The 22,958-nt window shown below is 32.6% G+C and overlaps 1 protein-coding gene and 1 long non-coding RNA gene across 2 annotated transcripts in view; one reads left to right on the forward strand and one right to left on the reverse strand.

Annotated features, from left to right (window-relative positions):
* The window catches only part of PolE1 (DNA polymerase epsilon catalytic subunit 1), a 73,750-nt gene that overhangs the window by 539 nt on the left and 50,253 nt on the right, over window positions 1-22,958 (forward strand). Inside the window, exons 2-28 of the mRNA XM_080171579.1 lie at window positions 389-471; window positions 861-972; window positions 1,916-1,993; window positions 2,227-2,283; window positions 2,669-2,764; window positions 3,075-3,207; window positions 3,939-4,026; window positions 4,371-4,493; window positions 4,998-5,073; window positions 5,736-5,822; window positions 6,136-6,272; window positions 7,012-7,140; window positions 7,701-7,761; window positions 10,168-10,294; window positions 10,662-10,699; window positions 11,008-11,079; window positions 12,017-12,096; window positions 12,459-12,518; window positions 13,311-13,386; window positions 13,930-14,033; window positions 14,490-14,558; window positions 15,924-16,074; window positions 16,591-16,665; window positions 20,033-20,128; window positions 20,618-20,784; window positions 22,163-22,248; window positions 22,551-22,626. Of these exons, the coding sequence (XP_080027705.1) occupies window positions 389-471; window positions 861-972; window positions 1,916-1,993; window positions 2,227-2,283; window positions 2,669-2,764; window positions 3,075-3,207; window positions 3,939-4,026; window positions 4,371-4,493; window positions 4,998-5,073; window positions 5,736-5,822; window positions 6,136-6,272; window positions 7,012-7,140; window positions 7,701-7,761; window positions 10,168-10,294; window positions 10,662-10,699; window positions 11,008-11,079; window positions 12,017-12,096; window positions 12,459-12,518; window positions 13,311-13,386; window positions 13,930-14,033; window positions 14,490-14,558; window positions 15,924-16,074; window positions 16,591-16,665; window positions 20,033-20,128; window positions 20,618-20,784; window positions 22,163-22,248; window positions 22,551-22,626 (2,537 nt within the window). The remainder of the gene's footprint in view (window positions 1-388; window positions 472-860; window positions 973-1,915; window positions 1,994-2,226; window positions 2,284-2,668; window positions 2,765-3,074; window positions 3,208-3,938; window positions 4,027-4,370; window positions 4,494-4,997; window positions 5,074-5,735; window positions 5,823-6,135; window positions 6,273-7,011; window positions 7,141-7,700; window positions 7,762-10,167; window positions 10,295-10,661; window positions 10,700-11,007; window positions 11,080-12,016; window positions 12,097-12,458; window positions 12,519-13,310; window positions 13,387-13,929; window positions 14,034-14,489; window positions 14,559-15,923; window positions 16,075-16,590; window positions 16,666-20,032; window positions 20,129-20,617; window positions 20,785-22,162; window positions 22,249-22,550; window positions 22,627-22,958) is intronic.
* On the reverse strand, window positions 17,032-18,445 carry LOC145328031 (uncharacterized). Its single transcript, XR_013882314.1, has 2 exons — window positions 18,241-18,445; window positions 17,032-17,234 (listed from the first exon to the last, which is right to left on the reverse strand). It is a non-coding gene; the product is annotated as an uncharacterized LOC145328031 (long non-coding RNA).

The raw sequence follows: 22,958 nt of genomic DNA on the forward strand, positions 1-22,958 counted from the left end.
TTTCCATACTCCTATAAATAACTACCTAAGGTCTTTTTACTTTAAATCATTTTTCAATGAAGAGACTTTTAGGGGTGTATTGTATGTTATGCACAAGATCATTTTTTTCCCTGCTACAAAATTTTTATTTTTCCCTCCTAGTTTTTTATGGAAAAATATTTGAAGAACTCTATATTTTATTCCCCCCTCCAACATATTTTTTTATTTTTTTTTTCACCAATGATGGGGGGGGATTTAAAAAAATGTTTTCAGTTCTATTAATTTTTACATTTTTTTCCCCAAACCACATATTTTTAATTTTTTTCCCCAACCTCATATTTTTTACCCCCCCCCCCCTTTACAGAATATACACCACTGGATACTTTGCTTCCAATCTTAATACGTTTAGAACACGGATGAAGACCGTACGGATTTGCGAGTCAAAGAGGCTCTGGACAATGATATAATCGACTCCAAATATGGATTTGATAGGTACGTTTATTATGATTTTTTTATTTATTTACCAACAACTTGGCGTAAGTTGATTCTCTGGGGGGTGTTTTGACCAAACTTCATTTTACTAAAGACTTAAAATGCTATCTTATTTTCTCGTAAACTACTAACGATAAGACAACTGAAATTTTTGGGGAAGATTTTTATGACATACACGCATCTAGCCTATACATGGTTTTTTCCCACTGTTTGTCAATATTTCAAAAGATATAAAATTGTATTAAGTTTAAAAGGTTTTGTGATTGTTTTTTAATATTATCTATCTTTTCTTTAAACATATGCTCTATAACTCACGTTTTCCGTTTGTCCATTCCATGTTTTTTTAGTCTTAGCTACTTATGGATGATGTCATCCTTGTTTTACTTCAGAGTAACTGATACTGACGAACGGGTTGGGTATCTGATCAACATGCATTCTTCGGAACTTATCCAAGATGAGGATAAGAGGTTGCTGGCTTGTGTGGATTACTTCTTTATTCAGGTTTTTTTTATTTTTTTTTTATTTTTTATAACAGCGGTGTGCTCATAGCGTCTACCTATTGAAGGATAAAGGTAGAGCAGTAACACAGCCTAAAACCATCCGAAGACTATTATTTAAAATAAAATAGACTTAAACCATTCCAGGACCTACAAGCAAAGCATCCCTAAAATGGATAACTCAATCGGTTCAATGAAAATCAAGATATTAACTGACAAACTCCCCAGAAAATTCGTAGTTTGACCGTTCCATGACATTGTTTTTTTTAGCTTCCCTGAATAGTTTAAACAATTCGTACAACTATTTCCTGAGATTTTAATCTTCAGACAACAAAACCTTTTTATCTACTTTATCCTATAATATAAAGTAGTAGGTTTATTTTGTCTGAAGCTTAAGATCTCGGAAATTACTGGTCTAATTGGCTTGTAATTTTCAGGGAAGCCTTAAAAACTTCTTTGGGTGGTCTTAGGCTATTTTCATGACCTACCTCGCCTTCCACTAAATGCTAGGGTCGAAGCAACTAGTACCTATTAAAGTACAAAAATCTTAAAAAGTATTAGAAAGAGTAGTTTTTCAATCCATCAGTCCGTCCGTAACGCTATGGGGGAAATAAGATTTACTTAGCTCCTATAAAAGATAGAATGCTGAATTTTTTGACAACATTCATATCATTAAAGAGCACAATTAACTATAAAAAATAAATGGCGGTCGGACGGCTTTTTAGCAGGTTTTAGGGTCTTTTTTTTCTCCACATTTTTCCCCATATCTTAAGTGTTTTTAAGTACGATTTTTAATTTTTTTTCAGTTAAATATATCAAAATTAAATTTCCCGTCGTTTGAAGAAAACAACAATGACGGTTAGTCCCATCCACGAATTTTTGTGATTCGCTACTTATGGATGTTGTCATCCTTGTTATTATTGATATTCCAAATTGTTTATCTACAGGAGGATGGATCAAGATTCAAAGTATCTCTGCCATTCAAGCCATATCTTTACCTGCAAGTCAAAAAGGAAGCTGCCCCGGTAAGTATTCAAACATTTTTTTTTTTTACTTTTTTAGTGATTGATATTGAATATTATTATAGAGAAAATTTACACTTTATGAAATAGAAATAGACGATAAATTGATGTACATCTCCAATTGATAAACAATTTACCCTTAATTATTCGTTGTATAAAGTGTGGACACTTAAAAAAAGTTAATAAAGTTATTTTTGTGCTGAAAATCCACGAAACTATTTTTTGTTTTGTTTCAGGAAGTGTCCTCTTATCTGACTAAGAAGTATGGTAGCTATATTAAAACTCTAAATCAGGTAAATATGATGCAGGGATAGTTAAAGTTAATAGCCAGTAAAGATTAATTTAAAACTAACCCAATAATTCGAATTTTGGAAAGATTGATAAATCTCACATTTAATAGATATATCTTAAGATATTTAAAGTTTTACCTAAAAAATGGTTATGATATCATGACATAGCAGAGTAGATAATATTATTCTAGCATCTCTAGCATAATGCAGCTGGAGTGATACTGAAACTTCACTAGAAGCGTAGCTCTTTTACTTTAGTTATAGTCAGTCCATCCGTTCGATTATTCGATTTGTCCAGCTTCAGATACGAGTATGTTGTCATCCTTGTTTATGATAGAATTTTTATTCTACGTCAATGAAAAAAACTTTAATTATAATTTTTGTCAAGGTGTACAAAGAAGATTTGGATCTGAAGAATCATTTGGTCGGATTGAAACAGTTGTACCTAAAGTTGGAATTTCTCACTGTCAACGATCTTACTAAGGTAAAGTAGCGTAGTTACTCTATAATCATCTGTTTGTCAGTCTGTACGTCCTATATTGTACCTTAAAGTGAACTTTGGATGTTATTTAGGTGAAAGTATATAGCAAAGTAGTAAAAATATGTATTTACGATCGAACTGGGTCATCTTTCCACAAATTACATAGATTAATCAAAACAATCTATATCTCGTACTATAGAAAAGCTTCTCTGGAAAAAGGATATTTTAACTGCCTTATGTTCGATATAATATTATTGAATAAATCTTCGAATTTGAGAACTAAAATCCATTAAACTTTTTTTTTAATGTTTAGGTGAGAAAAGACTTAGTTTCTGCCGTGAGACGCAACCGAGAAAGAGAAAAGAATGCTTCGGTTTTTACCATGGAAGAAGTTCAGTCGGGCGATTCTATCAACGCGAAAGCTAACCCTATGGATTTGCTAGTAGGTATGAATTGAAAATAAGGTTCATGTGAAGGAAACGAAGTTGCGGGTTTCGTCATATTTTCACAGGAGTTTTCTCCTATTTATAGCCCCTGCGGGGCCAATTGCCTAACCCTGCGTTGCTATCACATAACCTAGTCTAAATAACCTTTCAAAAGCTACTGTGAAAATACGACGAAACCCTTAACTTCGTTTCCTTCACATGACCCGAAAATATTGCAATATTATCCTTATACTAAAGTAACAGGATGTTTGTCTGTTTGTTTATCTGTGTGTCTGTACCGAAGGATCTCGCTAACCGTTGAACTGATTGGGTTCTCCTTAACAGGGTAGATTCCCATAAGTCCCGGGAAGGTTTATAAGTATTTTGGGGGAGGGTACCACCACCCTCCCAAGAAAAATCACAAAAAAACGAATTTTTTTTACTTACTTGATTTTAGAAAGAGAGTTCAACGCTAACATAAACGTCAAACGCAACATAGAAATTATTTTAAATACAAAAAAAAACATTTAAAGTGTCACTAGAGGCCTCTAGGGGCGTAGCCTCTAGTTCTTAAATAAACGAGGGAGATAGATATACATACCTAGTGATTATAAGAGATAAAAAAAAGTGGACGATAAATTGATAAATATCCCCAATAATGATAAAGAAAAACCTTTTGTATATTCAAAATGTTTGGACACTGTTAGTTTGTACCAACCAATCAAGATTTCTAATCTTATCCTAATGTATAGATATTCGAGAACATGATGTGCCCTACCATGTACGAGTCAGCATTGATAAATCCATCTATGTTGGATCCTGGTATCAAGTTAAATCCAGGTAATTACGTCCAAGGTTTTTATAGGGGGGGGGGGGGGAGAATTATGGTTTTCCAATTTTTTGGGGGGGAAGTGGTTTTTCTAATGATTTTCCAAAAATCCCTTCATAAATTTGACGTAGAATATACGTGGATATTATGACAAGGGAAAAATTGTCGTCAATTTAGGTTGCTAACATGGACATCATTTTTGGGTCAATTCCTGCGTACATCCAGTAGGAGGGGGATGGGGTAGAAGGGGTATCGTAATTTTAGCCAGCTACAAGTTTCACTTTATTAGAGTACATGATAATCTGGTGTAAGATAAATAATAAATCCATGTATCCCTGAATATTTAATTTTTCAGGGGATCAACAGAGCCACCAGTCATCACCAAGAGAGATGATCTTATAGAGAGACCTGACTGTATTGTGCTAGCCTATGATATTGAAACTACTAAGCTACCACTCAAGTTTCCCGATGCCGCAATAGGAATCATTTTTAACTATTTATTATCAATTTAATCTATTTTTTAAGGTTCTACAAATGTCCCGTTTCTTTACAATAAAGGAAAACAGCGTAATAGGTATATAAACAACGGGTATGTAGATGACAATTAAAGTATGGAGGAAGGGTACATTGGGTTGTTTATTTCACTAGTCCCCAAAGTTTTAGGATAACGTTTTCTTATTCATTTGCTTAACAACTTTGGGACTTTATTGAATTTTGATTAAGTTGAGTGTTTAAACTTTCAACCACTAATTGTAATCTACATAAGGGGAAATTTTGTTTATCTTCATTGGGGAAGTACATCAATTTATCGGCCATTGTCTTATCCCTATAAATCTTACCTGCAAAGAAAGAGGTAGATTAATATTTTCTAATTGTTACAAGCTGTGAGATTTTAATACCTAGTAATTTTATACTAATACATTTATCAGCCATTATGTCCTCTCAATAATGAAGATAAAATGTTAATAATGAAAATAAAATCAGATCAAATCATGATGATTTCCTACATGATTGATGGACAGGGATATCTTATCTGTAATAGAGAGATTATTTCAGAGGTTTGTAATAGATAGATAGATAGATAGATAGATAGATAGATAATGATGATTTCCTACATGATTGATGGACAGGGATATCTTATCTGTAATAGAAAGATTATTTCAGAGGTTTGTAATCTATTTTATTTTATATGTTGTTTGAATGTTTAGTATCCATCTTTTATAGTAAAAATTTTCCTCTACCATATTTATGAAGCTTCCCACTAACATTACAATTTTGTAATATATTTCTGATGAATTTTTCTAGAAGTATAGTTACTCTATATTATAATTTACATAATTGTTTACCTTTCCGACTATAACGGATTATCAGCCTCCCCTTCCTTTTGTTCACCCCCTCTCCCCCCAAAAAATGGAAGTGCCCAAAACTGCCCAAAAGAGGGTTTGGTCTAAGGCGGCCCAAAACCGCCTGCTCAAAACCAGAATTGAGCTGGACCATACCTGTAACGGACAAGAAGACCTTCATATATCTTAAAATATGTGCTGAGATATTGTCTGTACGTCCGAGAAAAATTACTCTGATTGTTCTTTTTTCTTCAAAGTACACCTTGTAGTTTTTGGTCATTAGAAAATGTAATTATCTTCATCTTTACTTGAACTCGAAAATGTAGAATTCATGTAAAATTAAGGGTTAAAATATTATGCCTATTTTTTTATATCAGGATGTTGAGGATTTTGAATACACGCCCAAGCCCGAGTTTGAAGGCCCCTTCACCATCTACAATGAGGCTAACGAATGTGAACTTATTCAGGAATCATTTTATTCCAATGATTTTAAATTATAAGAACATTGAACTACTAATAACTTATCCAATTTATTTTGAAAAGGTTTTTTTTAAGATAGAGAAAGATATAAAAATAATTCACTCCACAAAAAAATAAGCCCAAAGTATATACCTCGCAAATTAGTAAAAAGCTGAATCAAATAACTAGCGGAATAGTTAAAGGCAAAAATGTTTTTTTTTAGGGTGAAATATGCTCTTTATATACTTGAAAATAATGAGAAGAATATTGTATTTAACATTTTAGAAAATCTTCCAAAATTCTGAATTAAAATGATTGCAGAGGTTCTTTGACCATATTCTTGACGTGAAGCCGCATATATTTGTCACCTACAACGGAGACTTCTTTGACTGGCCGTTTGTTGAGGCTAGGGCATCCGTCCATGGCATTGATATGGCTAGAGCCATTGGTTTCAGGTAGGATAGGTTAGATAGAGCCATGCAAACATGCTTTTTTAATTCTTAAAAGGAATAGTAGCTTTCGAAAAATTCCATAAAGTTTTGAGTAAGATTCCAGTCAAATGCGCTTATTAGGTCGAACTGTTTTTAAATACGCGTTTAATTATACAATGCGTTTGGTGAACATTAAGAACAGTTAGACTTAAAAAGCGCATTTGACTGGAAGCTTGCTCACAATTTTACGAAATATTGCGAAAGCTATTATTCCCTTTATGGTGCCTTCACTCAAACTTATTTCTTTACCTCAGAACCCTTAAATATTTTCAATTTTCGATATTTTTATGCACCGCACCATGCTTTGAGCTCTTTTCATATAATGATAAGTTTTTTCTTTAATTAATAATAAATTAATTAATAAGGAAGCATTTTGTTAAAAATAAATTAAAATATCTATCTATAAAATGCAGGGAGGGAGGAGACATTTTGGGCTGTTTATCACACTATAGTCATCAAAGTTTTTTAATAACGTTTTTTAATCGTCGGTTTAACAACTTTGGGGACTTTTAATGAATTTTCATTGGTTGGTTCATTAGGTTGAATGCTCAAACGTTTTAACCAATTATTGTAATTTACAGAAGGATAATTTTGTGTATCATCATAAGGGATGTAAATCAATTTTATCGAACTTAATTTCAGATCCCTGATAAAATGCCATTTTATCAAAAGTTATCTATCTATAAAATATCTGTTTATTTAGTAAAAATCGGGAGGGAGTATACTGTTCCCGTCCTGCCAGCCATATGGATGCCTTTTGCTGGGTAAAGCGTGACTCCTACCTACCTGTGGGTGCTCAGAATCTTAAAGCTGCTGCCAAGGCTAAATTAAGGTAAACTTCACAGTGATTGGATGTTAATGGATTTGCTATGTTAATTTCAAAGCTCTGCAAATATTGCAAATATTGATTGAAACCTTGCCTAGAAATATTGAATTATCTTATTTTTTATTTATTCAAAGCTTGTTTGTATTTCTTACCCATTTATCTGCTCGATATTTAATAGCGATCTTTAATTCAAATTGGCTACGCGTGGCCACGGCTTTAAATCTTTAAATCACAACCGCTTTTTGAATTTTCAGTAAAAATATGAAAAATAATAATAAAAATACTTCAAACATTTAAAAATCCATGTTTTATTGGCAGCACTTGCAGTGGCGACGGCTACGGCTACGGCCACGGCTATGGCTACATATTTAAAAATCCAGCTCTGCTCTATTTATTTATGTTTAAAAAATAAAAGATGTGATTTCATCATTAAAAATCTGACATTGAAAATGTACGAACGTGGGGGGGGGGGGGGGTAACTTCGTGACTTATAACTAATGGAAGTAGAATATATGTGGATATCATGACAGGGGAAAATTGTCGTCAATTATTATACTTGTTGCCAGGTATGATCCTGTTGAGTTGGATCCTGAAGAGATGTGTAAAATGGCCAAGGAACAGCCACAGGTATTCATAGTCTAGTCATTTTTGCCAGCTAGTGGTAAAAGGATCCACCAGTGGTATACCTTAAAATCTTGAATTTTGCGCTATTTTTACCTTTTACAGCGGAAAAGAAAAATATATTTGATAAAAATAATTTCAGAAAAAATCACTTTCTCATAAAACATTTTATGATGAGAATTTAAATTCTTCCAAATGATCAGTATAGATTATGAATATTTTTAAAGTATTGCTTCAAAACCGATAGATTTCCGCCGGATTAGAACCGGTTTTCAGTTATAAAATCATGTTTAGCATCGTATTATAGACAACTTTCCATCAATATTAGAATAAAGATTATAATGATAATATTTATCAGTTTTGTTAGCACTAGGTAATTTCATAATGTAACCAAATAAAGAAAATAATAGGTCGCGGTACAAATACCTGTTCTATGCATAGATATAAGCTTAAATATGCAATTTTAGCTTTCTAGAAGCATTCTTAGTGTTAGAAGGTGATTTTGCATTTTTGTGCCAATACGCGAATTATCTAAAACATCGAGGTTCTTGGTTACCCGTCTTTGGGCTGCCCTAAATGCAGTCTTATGTCATTATAGACTATAAGTTCAAATGGTAACTGCCTTTTATTCTTCTTGCTATTTCTAAAAAGATAAAGAGCTTCCATCTAGCCCTTCTGTGAATTGAGATCTGACAAAAGTGGAACCGAGGCATCATTGAAGGATTAAAACTATGTATAGAGAGCTCGAATAGTCCATCTTTCAACCTGCCTGCTGGCACAGGAGCTCTTAATCCCGCTACAGTTGGGCTAGAATGGTGTTCAAGGTGTTTGAGAAAGGTCTTATTGTGAGTAGGAGATAACATTAAAGGATGCCTAGTATAAAAAAACACTTTAGAGTTCGCACCCTGAAGACAGGTAACAAAAAAATTCAATGTTTCACCTTCGCCTTCAAAATCCAAGTTTTGACTTTGCCAGGTCTGCCAGGGGAGCTAAAGTAGACCAATCTTTGATGTTAATGTGACTATAGAGAGCTATTATCATCTTTCCAAGACAGTTAATTTAGACATAATTATTTATATAACAGTAAAGTATGATTTAGAAAGCGTAGCAACTCTATAAATGTTACCAGAATGTCCGTATATCCATTTTTATGTGATGTAAATATCCTTTTTATCTGATTTTTGGAATACTGATTCCTATTACAACAAGGTACAATTCTATAAGTAAAACATGTTTATAATCAAGTTCTAAAAATGTAAGTATGTCCTTAAACAGTATCTTGTATTTAAGCAGTTTTACAACAATTTACTTACTATTTTTTTTTTCAACTTATACATTTGTATTCTGCTTATTCAATTCTGACACTCAACAAGTGTTAATGTTTGTTTGTCCTACCAGTTTGGAGCTTCGCTTTTATGGTTGTTGTAATCCTTGTTTGATGAAAATTTGCCATAATAGGCTATTTTCGGGTCTTTTGTAAGAATTGCTGTAAAACGCTTCAAAATTGAAATATCTTTAAAAAAGGAATACAGATACTAATGGATAAATGTCTTAGTACATACTAACTGTCATATTCTATCTCTTACAGGGAGGTCATACCATGTCGCCAAGTCAAGTCATTAGAGGGTCAGTGTTAGTGGTCTTAGGTAAAATATCTGACCCGGCATATTACCCTGACACCTTTGGAAGTGATTTGGACACCTAGAACTGATTCTATGGCCACACTAACACAATAATTACCAAAATCCAAGAATCTTTAAATTTTCTCAGTTCTCGACTTTAATGTCACCTTTGATGTTGTTTCATAATATATGTTCAAATGGTACCTCCTAGTAGAATCCAATGCCATTTTCAAAATGCTAAAGAACATTTTTCTAGCTCATCTGTGGCCAATTTTAGAGTTATTGTCTTAAAAACTAGGTTGAAAGGTCGAAATTTTTCCGTTCTCTATATATGATTTTAGAGTAGAAAGGGATCCTTGGTTTTACTTTTTTAGATCTCAGCCCACAAATGGGCCAGAAAGACGTTCTTTTTCTTTTTAGAAATGGCAAGGCAAATAAAAGGCAGTTACCGTTTGAACTTATAGTCTAAAATGATATAAGAGTGCCCTCAGGACAGCCTAAAGACCGGTAACCAATAACCTTAATGTTCAGGTTTAGAGACTCATTTCGCGTATTTTCAAATAAACTTGATTTCACCTTCTACCACTTAGAATCAAGATAGAACCAAAAAAATTCATATTATTGCTTATTTTCATGCATAGAACAGGTATTTGAACCGCGACCCAAAATTTTTTTTTTTGAAATTACCTAGTTAGCACGGACTAACAAAACTGGATTTAAATTTATAATTTTTCATCTAAATATACGCGGAAAGCTGTCTATAATACGATACAATAAACAAATATTTTAGGTTTTGGCCAATTACTCCGTCTCAGATGCTGTGGCCACGTACTATCTGTACATGAAGTACGTCCACCCCTTCACGTATGCCCTGTGCACCATTATTCCCATGGAGCCGGATGAGGTCTTGAGAAAAGGTATGTATAAGCACAACTACTATTTAACATGATTTTATTCGCAAGTCAGTACTTTAACGTATGTAACTGTATAGCTTGTTTGAAATTATTTTCTAAATATCCGCTTGATTAGAACCGGTTCTCAGCCATTCTGAAAAATCATGCATAGCATCGTCCTATAAACAATTTCACAGGAATATTTTCCTAAATAAAAGCATACAATTAATACCAGTTTTGTTAGTCTCTCGGGGCTAACAAAACTGTTTTTAATCGTATATATTTTCGTCTTAATATCCGCGGAAAGCTCTCCATAATTAGATGCGATATTTAACTATTTTTTAATGACTCGTTTATTATTGATAATTTTACTTACATTTTTTATTTTTAGGTTCTGGAACTTTATGTGAAGCTCTTTTATGTGTCCAGGTAAAGTCTATTTCTTATGACCTTTAAGTCTAGAGTTGGACAAATATTGATCTGTTTTACGCACTTTTATATAATGTACAACATTAAAACCTTGTTACTTATTTTGGTACATACTAGCGGATGCGCCTCTAGCATCTAGGAGATCTGTATTGGAAGGGGTAGGAAAAGCCTAAAACCATCCTGGGATCATAAAATGGAGAACTCCTCCATCGGTTACATAGATATCGAGATCTTAAACTACAGCAAAAAACGCTATTCTGTTATATAATAATGGGATACCTATATATTTTTTCAAATTGATTATTTAGGCATTTGAAGCCAACATTGTGTTTCCAAACAAGCATGAGACTATTCTCAACAAGATGACGGAGGATGGAAAGGTAAATATTAGAGTTGAGTCGGATATCCGGCCATTTTCAATATCCGGATACCGGATATGCGGCTGATTTGCAATGCCGGATATATGAAACTATTCTCAACAAGATGACGGAGGATAGAAAGGTAAATATAAGAGTTGGGTCGGATTTCCGGCCATTTTCAATATCTGGATACCGAATATCCGGCCATTTTTAGTATCCGGATATCGGACGTTTGGTCATTTTAAATATCCGGATACCGGATATTCGGCCATTTTCAATATCCGGATATTCGGTAATTTGCCAGATATCGGGCCATTTTCAATATCCGGATATTCGGTAATTTGCTAGATATCGGGCCATTTTCAATATCCGGCCCAACTCTAGTAAATATTTCTATTTTGATCTACAGTTGTAGTTAAGGCACAGTCACACATTTGATTAAATATCAGTTTGTTACCTACAAGTTGCTGCACCCTTGGCCTCTAGGGGTATCACCCCAAGATGCGAAGGGAAGTTAAGCCGCCCCTCCCTATTGTTATTCTGTGTGTTATGAACTGCGCAGTATTTGTTAAATAACTATTACTAAATATTGTCTCTCAAGTAGAGCCCAATCGGTTCGCGGTTACCAAAATCTTAAGCTTTAGACGGACAGACTAATACTTGATACTTTTTATTAAAGATAAATACCATTATTCATTAGGACACTTTTAGCAAACAAATAACCACAAAAAGATCTTAGATATATGGAATTCTAAAACTTGTAAAACTAACTTGTCTTTCATTTTTTGTATATTTTCCGTAAAGTTGTTTGTAAGCTTTTAGTCAAATGCGCGTATTAAGTCAAACTGTTCTTAATACGCGCATTTGACTAAAAGATTACTCGCAATTTTACGGAAAATACGCGAAAAATGACCACTTTATAGGTATAGAATACAAAAATCACGAATTTTATTTCTAGGTTATGGAGTCGGAGACCTATGTTGGAGGTCACGTGGAGGCCATTGAGTCTGGAGTCTTCAGGGCAGATATTCCGTGCAGGTTTGTTGATGATTTTAGTAGCGCAGCTTCTCATTACATGTATCTGTCATATTACAACCTATGGAGAGATTAGTGGTTCGTTTCTCTGTTATGTATATTATGTTACAAATGTCACAAAAAGTATGATTTTCAAGTCTGATAGTTTTGAAACTACGCTGTAGAAAAATGAATTTCTTTCGCATGGGGTATTTATTTCTTAAATAAATATACATATAGTTTTTATTGAAACACAAAAACTATCAGGTTTACTGAATTTAAGTTCGAATGCTTTTCGTGTATACCTACCTAATTACTAAATAATCACGTTCTTGTATTGTTACCTATTTAGTTTAAACTTATTATTTAAAAAAATTCTTTTTAAGGTTCCGAATGGTACCAGCTGCTTTCCAAATGCTTCATGACGATGCTGAACGTTGTTTAAAGTAAGTTTACACTTTTTAGCAGCGTTGGTTTCCTTTGTAAAATTCTTCTTAAGGTCAAGTCGTGTTTATGATTGTCTAGAAATAACTAGAAACCTGTAGGGACAAAATAAGTAAGGAGGGGGGGGGGGGGGGGTGGATGATAACTGAGCTTCAACATTTAATTAAAGTTAAAAAAGAAAAAGTAACAAGTAACAAAATTTTTTGAGGGGGGATAACCCTCTTTCTAAAGACGATTTTTCTTGGATGGGTGAAAGCACCCTCCCCCCAAAAATGTTATAAACTTTTCCTTGACCTATAGTAGAGGATTTGTTCCCGGATTTTTTAAAAATTCAAGTAGTGCAGTTGCAATTATTATGCCTTTTCGTAAAAAAACGCTATTTTTAGGGTTTTTGAAAATTGGCCATTTTTTAGAGGTTTTTGAGATTTTCTAAGGCTAGGAACTACATAGATATTGTGAAAATTTTCAAAAGTTCCTGATTCTACTCCTCAAGACCTATTCAGGGAGTACCATATGAAGCCATAGTTCTGATGCAATGATTTTTTGACCTCAGACCCCAATAAGGGGGGCCTCAAAATTTCAAAGTGAAATTACTGGGCATAATACTTGTTCAAAATGGTTAAAATTTTTACACAAGTGTTTTTTCACCAAAAGGTATAATAATTGCAACTGTTCCTTTTGAATTTAAAAACTCTCTAACCTATGGGAAGCCTCACTGTAAGGAGAACCATATCGGTTCAGCGTTTAGCTATTAATTTGACTCCTTTCAATTTTATATAAGGATATTTGTTTAGACGTGCCATTGAGGTGGAGGAAGGGATACCCCTGGATCAAGTTACCAACTTTCAAGAGGTTCTTGACGATATCAGGGTAAGCATGCATTTCCTCATTGACTGATGATTATTATACAAATATTTGTAGAATATACAGGGATATTGTGGCAGGGGGAAAATTTTCGTAAAGGGATAGTTTCACGAAATGCATTTAAACTTAATTTAGTGAACCGCATATTTTTTCTAGTTAATGGGTTAAGCTACATCTATGAAATGCATTTCGTGGAACTACCCCTTTAGCTTGCTAACATGTAACTCGTTATTGGTTAGTTCTTTCATCCAGTAGGAGGGAAGGAGATGAGGTATAGGTAGTGGATGGGGGATATCGTCATTTTAGCCCGCTGCGTAATAGTGAACATGAAAATATGGTGGAAGATCCAAGTAATAATAAATCCATTAACTAACACATTAAGTCCACAATATATATACACAACATTAAAAAACTTCATAGACGTAGGATCAATACGAAGTTCCCTAACTGCATATCCAAATATTTCAGCCGTTTTATATATTTTATTGACATGCATTTTGCTGTTGCATTTAGTTTTATACATTGATTACCTATTGCTTTTTTGTTTAGGAGAAACTGTGTGATCTGAGAGATGTACCTAATCGTTTGGAGAATCCTATTATCTACCATTTGGACGTGGGTGCCATGTACCCCAATATTATTCTCACAAACAGGCAGGGTTGCCATGAATATTATTGTTATTTTCAATTATTTGGTTGTTTGTGCCATAAACTCTGTGCACGCAGGGTTATAAAAGTAGTCTCCTTTAAATTTTTACATTAAATATTGGAAGTATATATCCCAAATCCCATAATTTGGAGAAAATGAAATCAGTGTAGGAACAATCTGACTATATTATTGGTTAGAAAGTGTATACATTTAGTTATAAAAGCAGTTATTTTTTCATTTCATCCATGTGCTAAGTCCTCTATTTAAAGTCAACTTTCTTAGAATAATAGTAGGTTTATTCTATAAAATTTTGTCTCTCGTTCATTGTAATTAAAGCAAATTTGAAAACAATCTTCGTCTGATATAAATTCCTTTTTGATTTGGTCGGACTATTGGATCTGACTGACCATTTAGGGCAATAAATCTATTACAATATTTTACGGAAACCTTGACTGCAACAGGCTACAGCCCTCAGCTATGGTAGACGAATCAACCTGCGCTGCCTGCGACTATAATCGTCCTGGGGCAAAGTAAGTATATTTTAAAGTTACCAATGCATTTAAGAACTATTTTACGTCAGTATTTTATTTCTTGATATTTATCGTTTATCTATTCATCTTTCTAGATGCCATCATTAAAGGCAAAGTAATGTCAATTAAATTCAGTTCTGACAACTTTACCTGTCTGGCAAAGTATATTATATTGATTTTATTATCTTTCTTGGTACCATTCTATCTACCATGCATTCCTAGCTTTTATCTTGCTATCATACTCTTTATAGTATAGTGTTATCTTACTATCTATCATACTTTTCTGCTATCTATCTTGCTATCCTATGTTTCTTATAATACTATTTTAATCATTCTTTTCTGTCATCGCTTTTGCTATGCTATTATCTATCTATCTATCTATCTTGTTTGTCCTATTAAATATCTTAATATTATATCATTTATCTTGCTCTCCTTCTATCTATCTTGTTATCCTACTATCTATTTTGCTAAAATACTATCTATCGTGCTTTCATGTCATCTGTCTTGCTATTCTATTACCTATCTCTCTATCTATCTTGCTTTCCTGCCAATATATTGCTAATATACTATCTACATGCTTTCCTACCATCTGTCTTGCTATCCTATTATCTATCTCTATCTATCTTGCTTTCCTACTATCTATTTTTCTAATATACTTTCTATCGTGCTTTCCTGTCATCTGCCTTGCTATCCTATTATCTATCTCTATCTATATTGCTTTCCTATTATCGTCCTTGCTATCCACTAACTATCAAGCTTTCCTGCTATCTATCTTGCTATCCTATTATATATCTCTATCTATATTGCTATCCTATTATCGTCCTTGCTATCCACTAACTATCACGCTTTCCTGCTATCTGTCTGACTATAATAATATTAATTTGATATCTTCCTTTGCCATCCTTTTATGATACTAACTACTAGTGATGGCAATCCGTCAAATTTTTGGAGCGGATTCGGATTCTTACAAGAATCCGTCAAAAAAATGGCGGATTCCGTATTCTTATTTTTGGCGGATTCTGGATTCGGATTCCTGATTCTAGCAATATTTTAAAAGGCTTTTTTTAAATAAAGTGCTACATATGTCCTAAAAATTAATGTTCTTGGTGTTCTCTATAATTCACTTCCGACAAACTTCTGAACCAGATTTTAAAAGATTTTATATGTAATGATGATAATCTTTGCCTTAAAAAAAGCGGTAGTTGAAAGAAAAAACCAAAGACGCTAATTTTAGCCTACCAATTAAGAATCCAAATCCGCTATTTAAAAACAGATTCCGGATTCGGATTCCAAAATTGACTAAAAATTAGGCGGATTCCGGATCCAGAATTCAGATACGGATTGACAACCCTACTAACTACATAGGTGCCAGCGGCGGATGCCGTGGATGTGGCGCGGCGAGGTGATGCCCGCCTCCAGGTCTGAGTACCACCGGATCCAACAACAGCTGGAAACTGAAAAGTTCCCGGGAAGATTTCCGGGTGAACCTAACAGACCCTTCCATAAATTGAACAAGGTAAGAAAACATAATTGGCAAAGCTATTCTGTAGGTGTTCCTTGATAGTATATTTAACTTACTAGCGGCTACGCCCCTAGAGGCCTCTAGTTGCACTTCAAATGTTTTGAGAAGAAAAAAATTTCTATAAAGTGTTTGAGGCTCAACGTAGAATAAAGTTTCGATTTTTTGTGATTTCTCTTGGGAGGGTGGTGGTACCCTTCTCTAAAATAGTTATAAACCTTCCAGGGACCTATGATAAGGTACCCTGTAAAGGAGAACCCGATCGGTTTAGCGGTTAGAGAGATCCTTCGGTACAAACATACAAACAAACAAACAGATAGACATCCTGTTACTTTATTTTAAGGATTTTTACACTAAAATGTTTCCACTTACAAAGTATCTTTTTGAGTATTAGATTTTTTTAGTTTCAACCTCCCTCTCACTTGAAACAACTAAAACGTAGACACTTGTTTTGTTTTTGTAATTGTATTTTCATGATTTTTACATTTTCTTCACAATGCTTTTTATACTCAGGAAGAGCAAGCAATGCACGAGAAGAAAAGATTGGCTGAATATTGTAGGAAAGCTTACAAGAAGACCCATGTTACCAGGAATTTAAACCAGTTTAAATCAATATTAAAATATGTTAGTTCAAAAGACTCATGATTCTAAAGGGATAAACAATAGCCAATAAATTGATGTACATAATCTAAAACTACTCTTTCTTATGATTACAATTAGTGGTTAAAACGTTTTGACACTTAATTAATGAATCAATCAATCAAAATTCAATAAAAGTCCTCAATGTTATTAATTTAACGAATGAGAAAACGTTATTTTATCAGTTTCTTCTTTATCAGTTTTGCTATCATAAATCTTAGAAATAAGCTTATATATTGTCGAAATTTTGAAACGGATTGTTGTCTGATTCACCATCTAGGTTAATACATCTATTCTATTGATACAAATTACAAATAACACGAAGACACATTTATTAAAGCTCAAAATATCGTTAATCTGAATATGATTTAAACAAGTACTGACATTACAATATTAATATTACATTATTCCCATAATAATACACAAAAAAATCTACTACATACACATAATGACTTAAAACTAGGATTGTTCTTGGTTGGTTGTCTGTTTCTTGACACTTTTTCATCATTCAAATCAGCCTAAATAGGAATTAGATTATATACATGTTCAGTTGTCCTTTAAATAAATGTATAAGAAATAATAGATGTACAATCCAGGCCCCAAGTGGCAGAGACACTATTCGTCTGCTAGCATATTGCTTTTTTTGTAGGGATTTGGCTGTGTTTTTTATTCCCAACGCTGATAGCTGATTTCAAAGATCCAATACAAAATCGGGGCAGGAACCATGTCCTGTGTGGACAGTTATACATTGCTCTTGCCACCTTTATTCTTTTACTTAGAATATTGATTTTGAATATATTACTCATTTTTCCAATAGGATAGGTAGATTGATTGGTGTCAAAAATATTATTTATAATATTCACAAGGAATTTTTTTAAATCTGAAAGGTTACTCATGAGGTTATGGATTAACAAATTGAGTTATAGAGAAGATGCTTAATAGTCAAAGGAATATTAACATAAGTAAGTTCTATATCAATGCAGAGATAACCACTTCTTCAAAATACGAACAGAAAATTGATTTATAATTTTTTAGATGTTGCAACAGATTTTCATTTTCTCTTATAAAATGATACTTTCAGTTGGCTAAATTAACGATACCCTCCATATACCCTATTTACTCCATCCCTTCCCCTACTAATACTTGATGAGCGAACTGACAAATAAATTAGGTCTATATAAGAGACTAAAATTGAAGACAAATTTTCCCCCGTGAATATATAATATCCACGTATTCTATATCTATTCTATTTTTTTGAGGGGGGAGTAATTTTTTCCTCGGGGCGTTTTCTCTTTGGAGGGTGGTGGTACCCTCCTCCAAAATAGTTATAAACCTTCCCGGGACCAATGAGAAGCTACCCTGTTAAGGAGAACCCGATCGGTTCAGCGATTACCGAGATCATTCGGTACAAACAAACAGACAGACAAACAAACACACATCCTGTTACTTTATATAAAAGGATATACAGACAGGCATTCTGAGGGGTACTATAGCTTGGCTACTAAAGATATTAATAAAACTTACCATGAACAGTAAAATATTTGCAAAATAAAAAGAGTAGGTAAATTTCTTTAACATTGCACATCAACAATAATTCAAACAATTATATTTTTTCTTTGAAATTACAATGAATAAAAGTTGTGTTTTAGTCACAAAAGATACTATTGGTATGTTTGCTATATTATGTTGATGTGCAATGTTAAAGCATATTTACTCTACTAAACCCAAATCTATCATATATACGTCGTGTTGTGTCAATTGTTTACTATATCAATATGCACTGTAAAAAATATCACATCAAGAAAGACAAAATCTAAGCAAAGAAAAAAGAACATATATAATTGAAACTTGAAGAACAGTCAAACATATAGAAAGTAATAGTTATTTCTCGCATCGTATTATAAACAGCTTTCCGCGGATATAGAAATTACAATTATAAGATTTAAACCAGTTAAAAAAACTGGCTTTAATCTTATGATTGTACATTTTTATATTCTTATAAAGCTAAATATAATACTATGCTAGACAAAGTTTTTTCGTATGGATGAGAACCGGTTCCTGTCCACCGTATTCGAATGAATACTAGAAATTCATTTTCAGAGTAGATACGTACACGTCATTTTTGCTGTCAATGTTAATAAGGTTGCCAAAGCTTTATGAATAACACTCATTTTTTGGCCGAAAATCTGGTAAATTATGATTCGTTGGTTGGATAACCAGCAGTGCCCAAAATTTTCAACCATAATTCTATCCTACAAAGGGGGTAATTTTGTTTATCATCATTGGGAATGTATATAAATTTTTATCGTCCATTGTCTTCTTATCCCTGAGAGAGGATCCTCATTTGTTTTCTTTTACTTCCTATGTTTAGTACTAGCGGCTACGCTATAAGCCTCTAGGGGCACTTAAGGTAGGAGGGGGAAAAGTCGACCTCATTCCATTTAACTTTGAGTTTCAAAAGAGTAAACAATTTTTTTTTTTGGGGGGGGGGAGGGGAGGGGAGTGAAGATACCTTCCCAGGACCTATAAGAAGCTTCACTGCAAAGGAGAACAATATCGGTTCAGCGGTTAGCGAGATCCTTCGGGACAGACAAAAAACGCTTACTACTTTATTTTATAGGATATAATATTGTTATTGCTGCGCCACTTTCCAAGATGATAGTTCTTGTTTACATATTTTTTTTGAATTTTTAGAGTGCAAAAATGTACTTTATATTGTCTCTTTATTGAATAGAACAATATTTTGTTTTATCATCATATAACAGATGAAAATAAAAATACATAGACAATAGAAAGTGTAAATGGGATTTCATTGATAAAATATTTTTGAATGAAACAAAAGAAATATAAACATATGTTTTATAGATGAAAGAGATTAGAATATTTTATTTTTCCAATATGCCTTCGAAATCGATTAATATCCGTAGGATTAGAACCGGTTCTCAGCCATACTGAATGCATATCCTCGTATGACAGTCAATTTTCCACGATTATAAAAATAAAAATCATAAAATTGATAGCAGGTTTGTTAGTTTAAGCATTCGGCATCACGAAATCATCAAAACTGGTTTTGATCTTATATTTTTTTATTTTAATATCCGCGTTAAGCTGTCTGTAATACGATGCAATGAATAAAAATTTCTTAACTGTTGCTTTTTGGCACATAGCAAATTAAAAAGCAAAAAATGTATGATCAATATATGTAGAAAATTTGAAGGACAATTTATTTTGTACTTTTCATTTTGTTCCATTTAAGTTTAAAATTGGTAGGTTGATTCTATCCTTTTACATATGGATTTAAACTGGTTTACCTGTTAGAATGGAAGAAAGATACACCACCATCTGTCAGAAGGAGAACAGTTTCTATGTTGATACTGTCAGAGCTTTCAGAGATAGGAGATATACCTACAAGGTATGTGTATTCAACTACAAATATTAGTAAAGTTTCGCGTATTTTGGAGACAACATTGCATTAAGTAGTAATGGGAATTTTTATATCTCACCCCCAATTATTTCTTTAGATTTTTCGTTTGTTGACTAGGTATAGTTACCTTTTTCTGATTTGTATTCAGAATAAACAAGGATGATTTTGTACACTTGTATAGATTTTAAATTGTCCAGATGAATATATGCACAAACTGTTCCTTTCCCCTTGCTTTACACTATTTTGCTAGTAATAATCCAAATCACATGGTATAAAAGACAATAGATTTTAGATTATAAACCTTCAAAAATCTTTATCCTTTATTATTAAAATTTTTACAAGATTTGGTTTCTAAAGACTTTAAAATTTAAGCTTTAGATGGTAAAAATTAAAATAGTTTTAAAAATAATTTTTGAATGAAAAGTTTAAAAGTACTAAGATTCTTCAAAAAATATATGTATTTTTTTTATAATATAGGGATTATGTAAAACCGCCAAGAAGGAGGTAACTGAAGCAGCGAAAAGCGGTGACGCGGCCTGGCTGAAATCCGCGAAAAACAAGGAAGTTCTGTACGATTCTCTGCAGCTGGCCCACAAGTGTATTCTCAACTCTTTCTATGGATATGTCATGAGAAAAGGAGCTAGGTAAAAAAATCATTCATTATTAGTTTTAATTTGGGCATGTTAAAATTGTCCTATCGATTACAAACTGTGTATAATAATTCCTGATTTTAACTTTTTTGACATAAATTTTCTGTATGATAAAAAAATCCTATTCATCTATTTTTTTATTTCTTTTTGACACTCAACAAGTGTTTATGTTCGTTTGTTCTAAGGTCTGAATTTAGAGCTTCGCTTTTATGATGGATGTGGTTATCCATGTTTGCATTGAAGATAACATTTATTTTCTAACAAGGGTGACAACATCCAAAAAAGTATTGTTTAGAAACAAATTTTAATATTCATGAGAAAAGGAGCCAGGTAAACTTATTGATAATTTGAGTATGTTAAAATTGGGGAATAGTCCCTTTCGTAACATCGCCCAATAAGGGGCGATTCGTCGTATTTTTGTAATGTCTTTTATAGGTTATTTTATGTTAGGTTAGGTTATATTGGGTTAGGTGATTTCCCCACAGGGTTAGGTAATTGGCCGCGCAAGGTTAGAAATAGGAGAAAAGCAACTGTGAAAAATACGAAGAATCACCTCATAAGGTGCGATGTTACGAAAGGGACTATACCCTAAAATTGTCCTATCGATTTCAAACTTTGTATGATAAATTGATAATTTCTCTATCAGTTAGGCACGAATTTTGATCATTACCAGATAATTTATTTTAAAATTTTTTGACAACAAATAACTTTAATTTATGAAGCTATTTTTTACTTGATTCTAGAGATGCTACCTATGCTTTGTGTCTAATTGTCAGATGAATAAACTGTGGCGCCTAAAACTTATATTCACAAGCCAATGAAATAATTGCCCAATTACTTGAAAGAACTTCACTTTAACGAGTAGTGATTGTCCCAAATAAAAGCTACTTTTGGTATGCAATCCTTGCAATTAACGGAATAAAGGAAAGGTATATTTTTATTAAGTTATTTTTTTTCACTTAACAGTACATTTTCCTCTTCACAACCTTTTATATTACTGGATATTTTACATACATTTCCTATAATAGGTGTGCTTTAAAAATGGCGAATACTCTGAAAATAAAATTATGTCTTTAATAAAGAATTTCAAATATAAAAGCTTTTGTATAAAGAAAATTAATATAATTCTATAATATTGAAATTACAAAATATAAACTTTGATATTAATCATTATCTCTGATTTAGGTAATCTTTTCATTCACAAATAATTTGCAACAAATAACCTAAACAAATATTTTAGTTATTCACAATTTTAACATAATAAATGTCTTTTTAGTTCACGGAAATTTTTAATTAATACATAAATGTATTTTATTATAATTGGATTTTGAACTAAATTAGAGAGAAAAAATTGTAAATATCTGCTGTTTAGATGGTACTCAATGGAAATGGCTGGAATTGTGTGTTATACCGGAGCTGGTATTATCAAATGTGCTAGAGAGCTAATTGAACAAATAGGTAATCATCTTTCCAGTATGGCTTAGAAACTGATTATTAGAACCGGTTTTCAGCCATACTAAAAAACATGTGTAGCATCGTATTACAGACAATCTTTCACGAATAATAAAATATATAAGATATAAAATTAGGCTCTTGGCTAACAAAACTGGTTTAAATCTTATAATTTTTCATTTTAGTATCCGAGGAAAGCTGTCTATAATACGAATTGATGTTATTTTTGAGAAAATTAAATGACATTTGGAATTTTATTTGTATTTTTTCCACGATTTTTTGTATTCTAAACGTTTGTATGAATTTAGGACGACCTCTTGAGTTGGATACTGACGGTATTTGGTGTATTATGCCAGCAAGCTTCCCTGAAAATTATGATATTAGGTAAATATTACGTTTTATGATATTATGCCTTGATTAAGAAAATTTGAAGTTCATATTGTAGCACATTGAAGATGTCTCCTTGACAATTTTAATTCCTTAACAGTTCTACTTGAAGACAAAAAATATAAAATATTAGATAATCATTCCCTTAAATTTGGCTAATAGGAACAGTGTAAGAACAATCAGACCACATTATTAGTTAGAAAGTGTAAAAAATTTTTTACGAAATGACTGTTATTATATCACTTCATCCAAATAACAACTCAGATATAATATTAGCAATTGGCTCTCTTTGCATAGTTTAATAATTTTGTCCAAAACTTTCGTCTCTT

This window comes from Acartia tonsa, chromosome 9, assembly GCF_053477335.1.
Source record: "Acartia tonsa isolate MP-2025a chromosome 9, ASM5347733v1, whole genome shotgun sequence".
NCBI lineage: Eukaryota > Metazoa > Arthropoda > Copepoda > Calanoida > Acartiidae > Acartia > Acartia tonsa.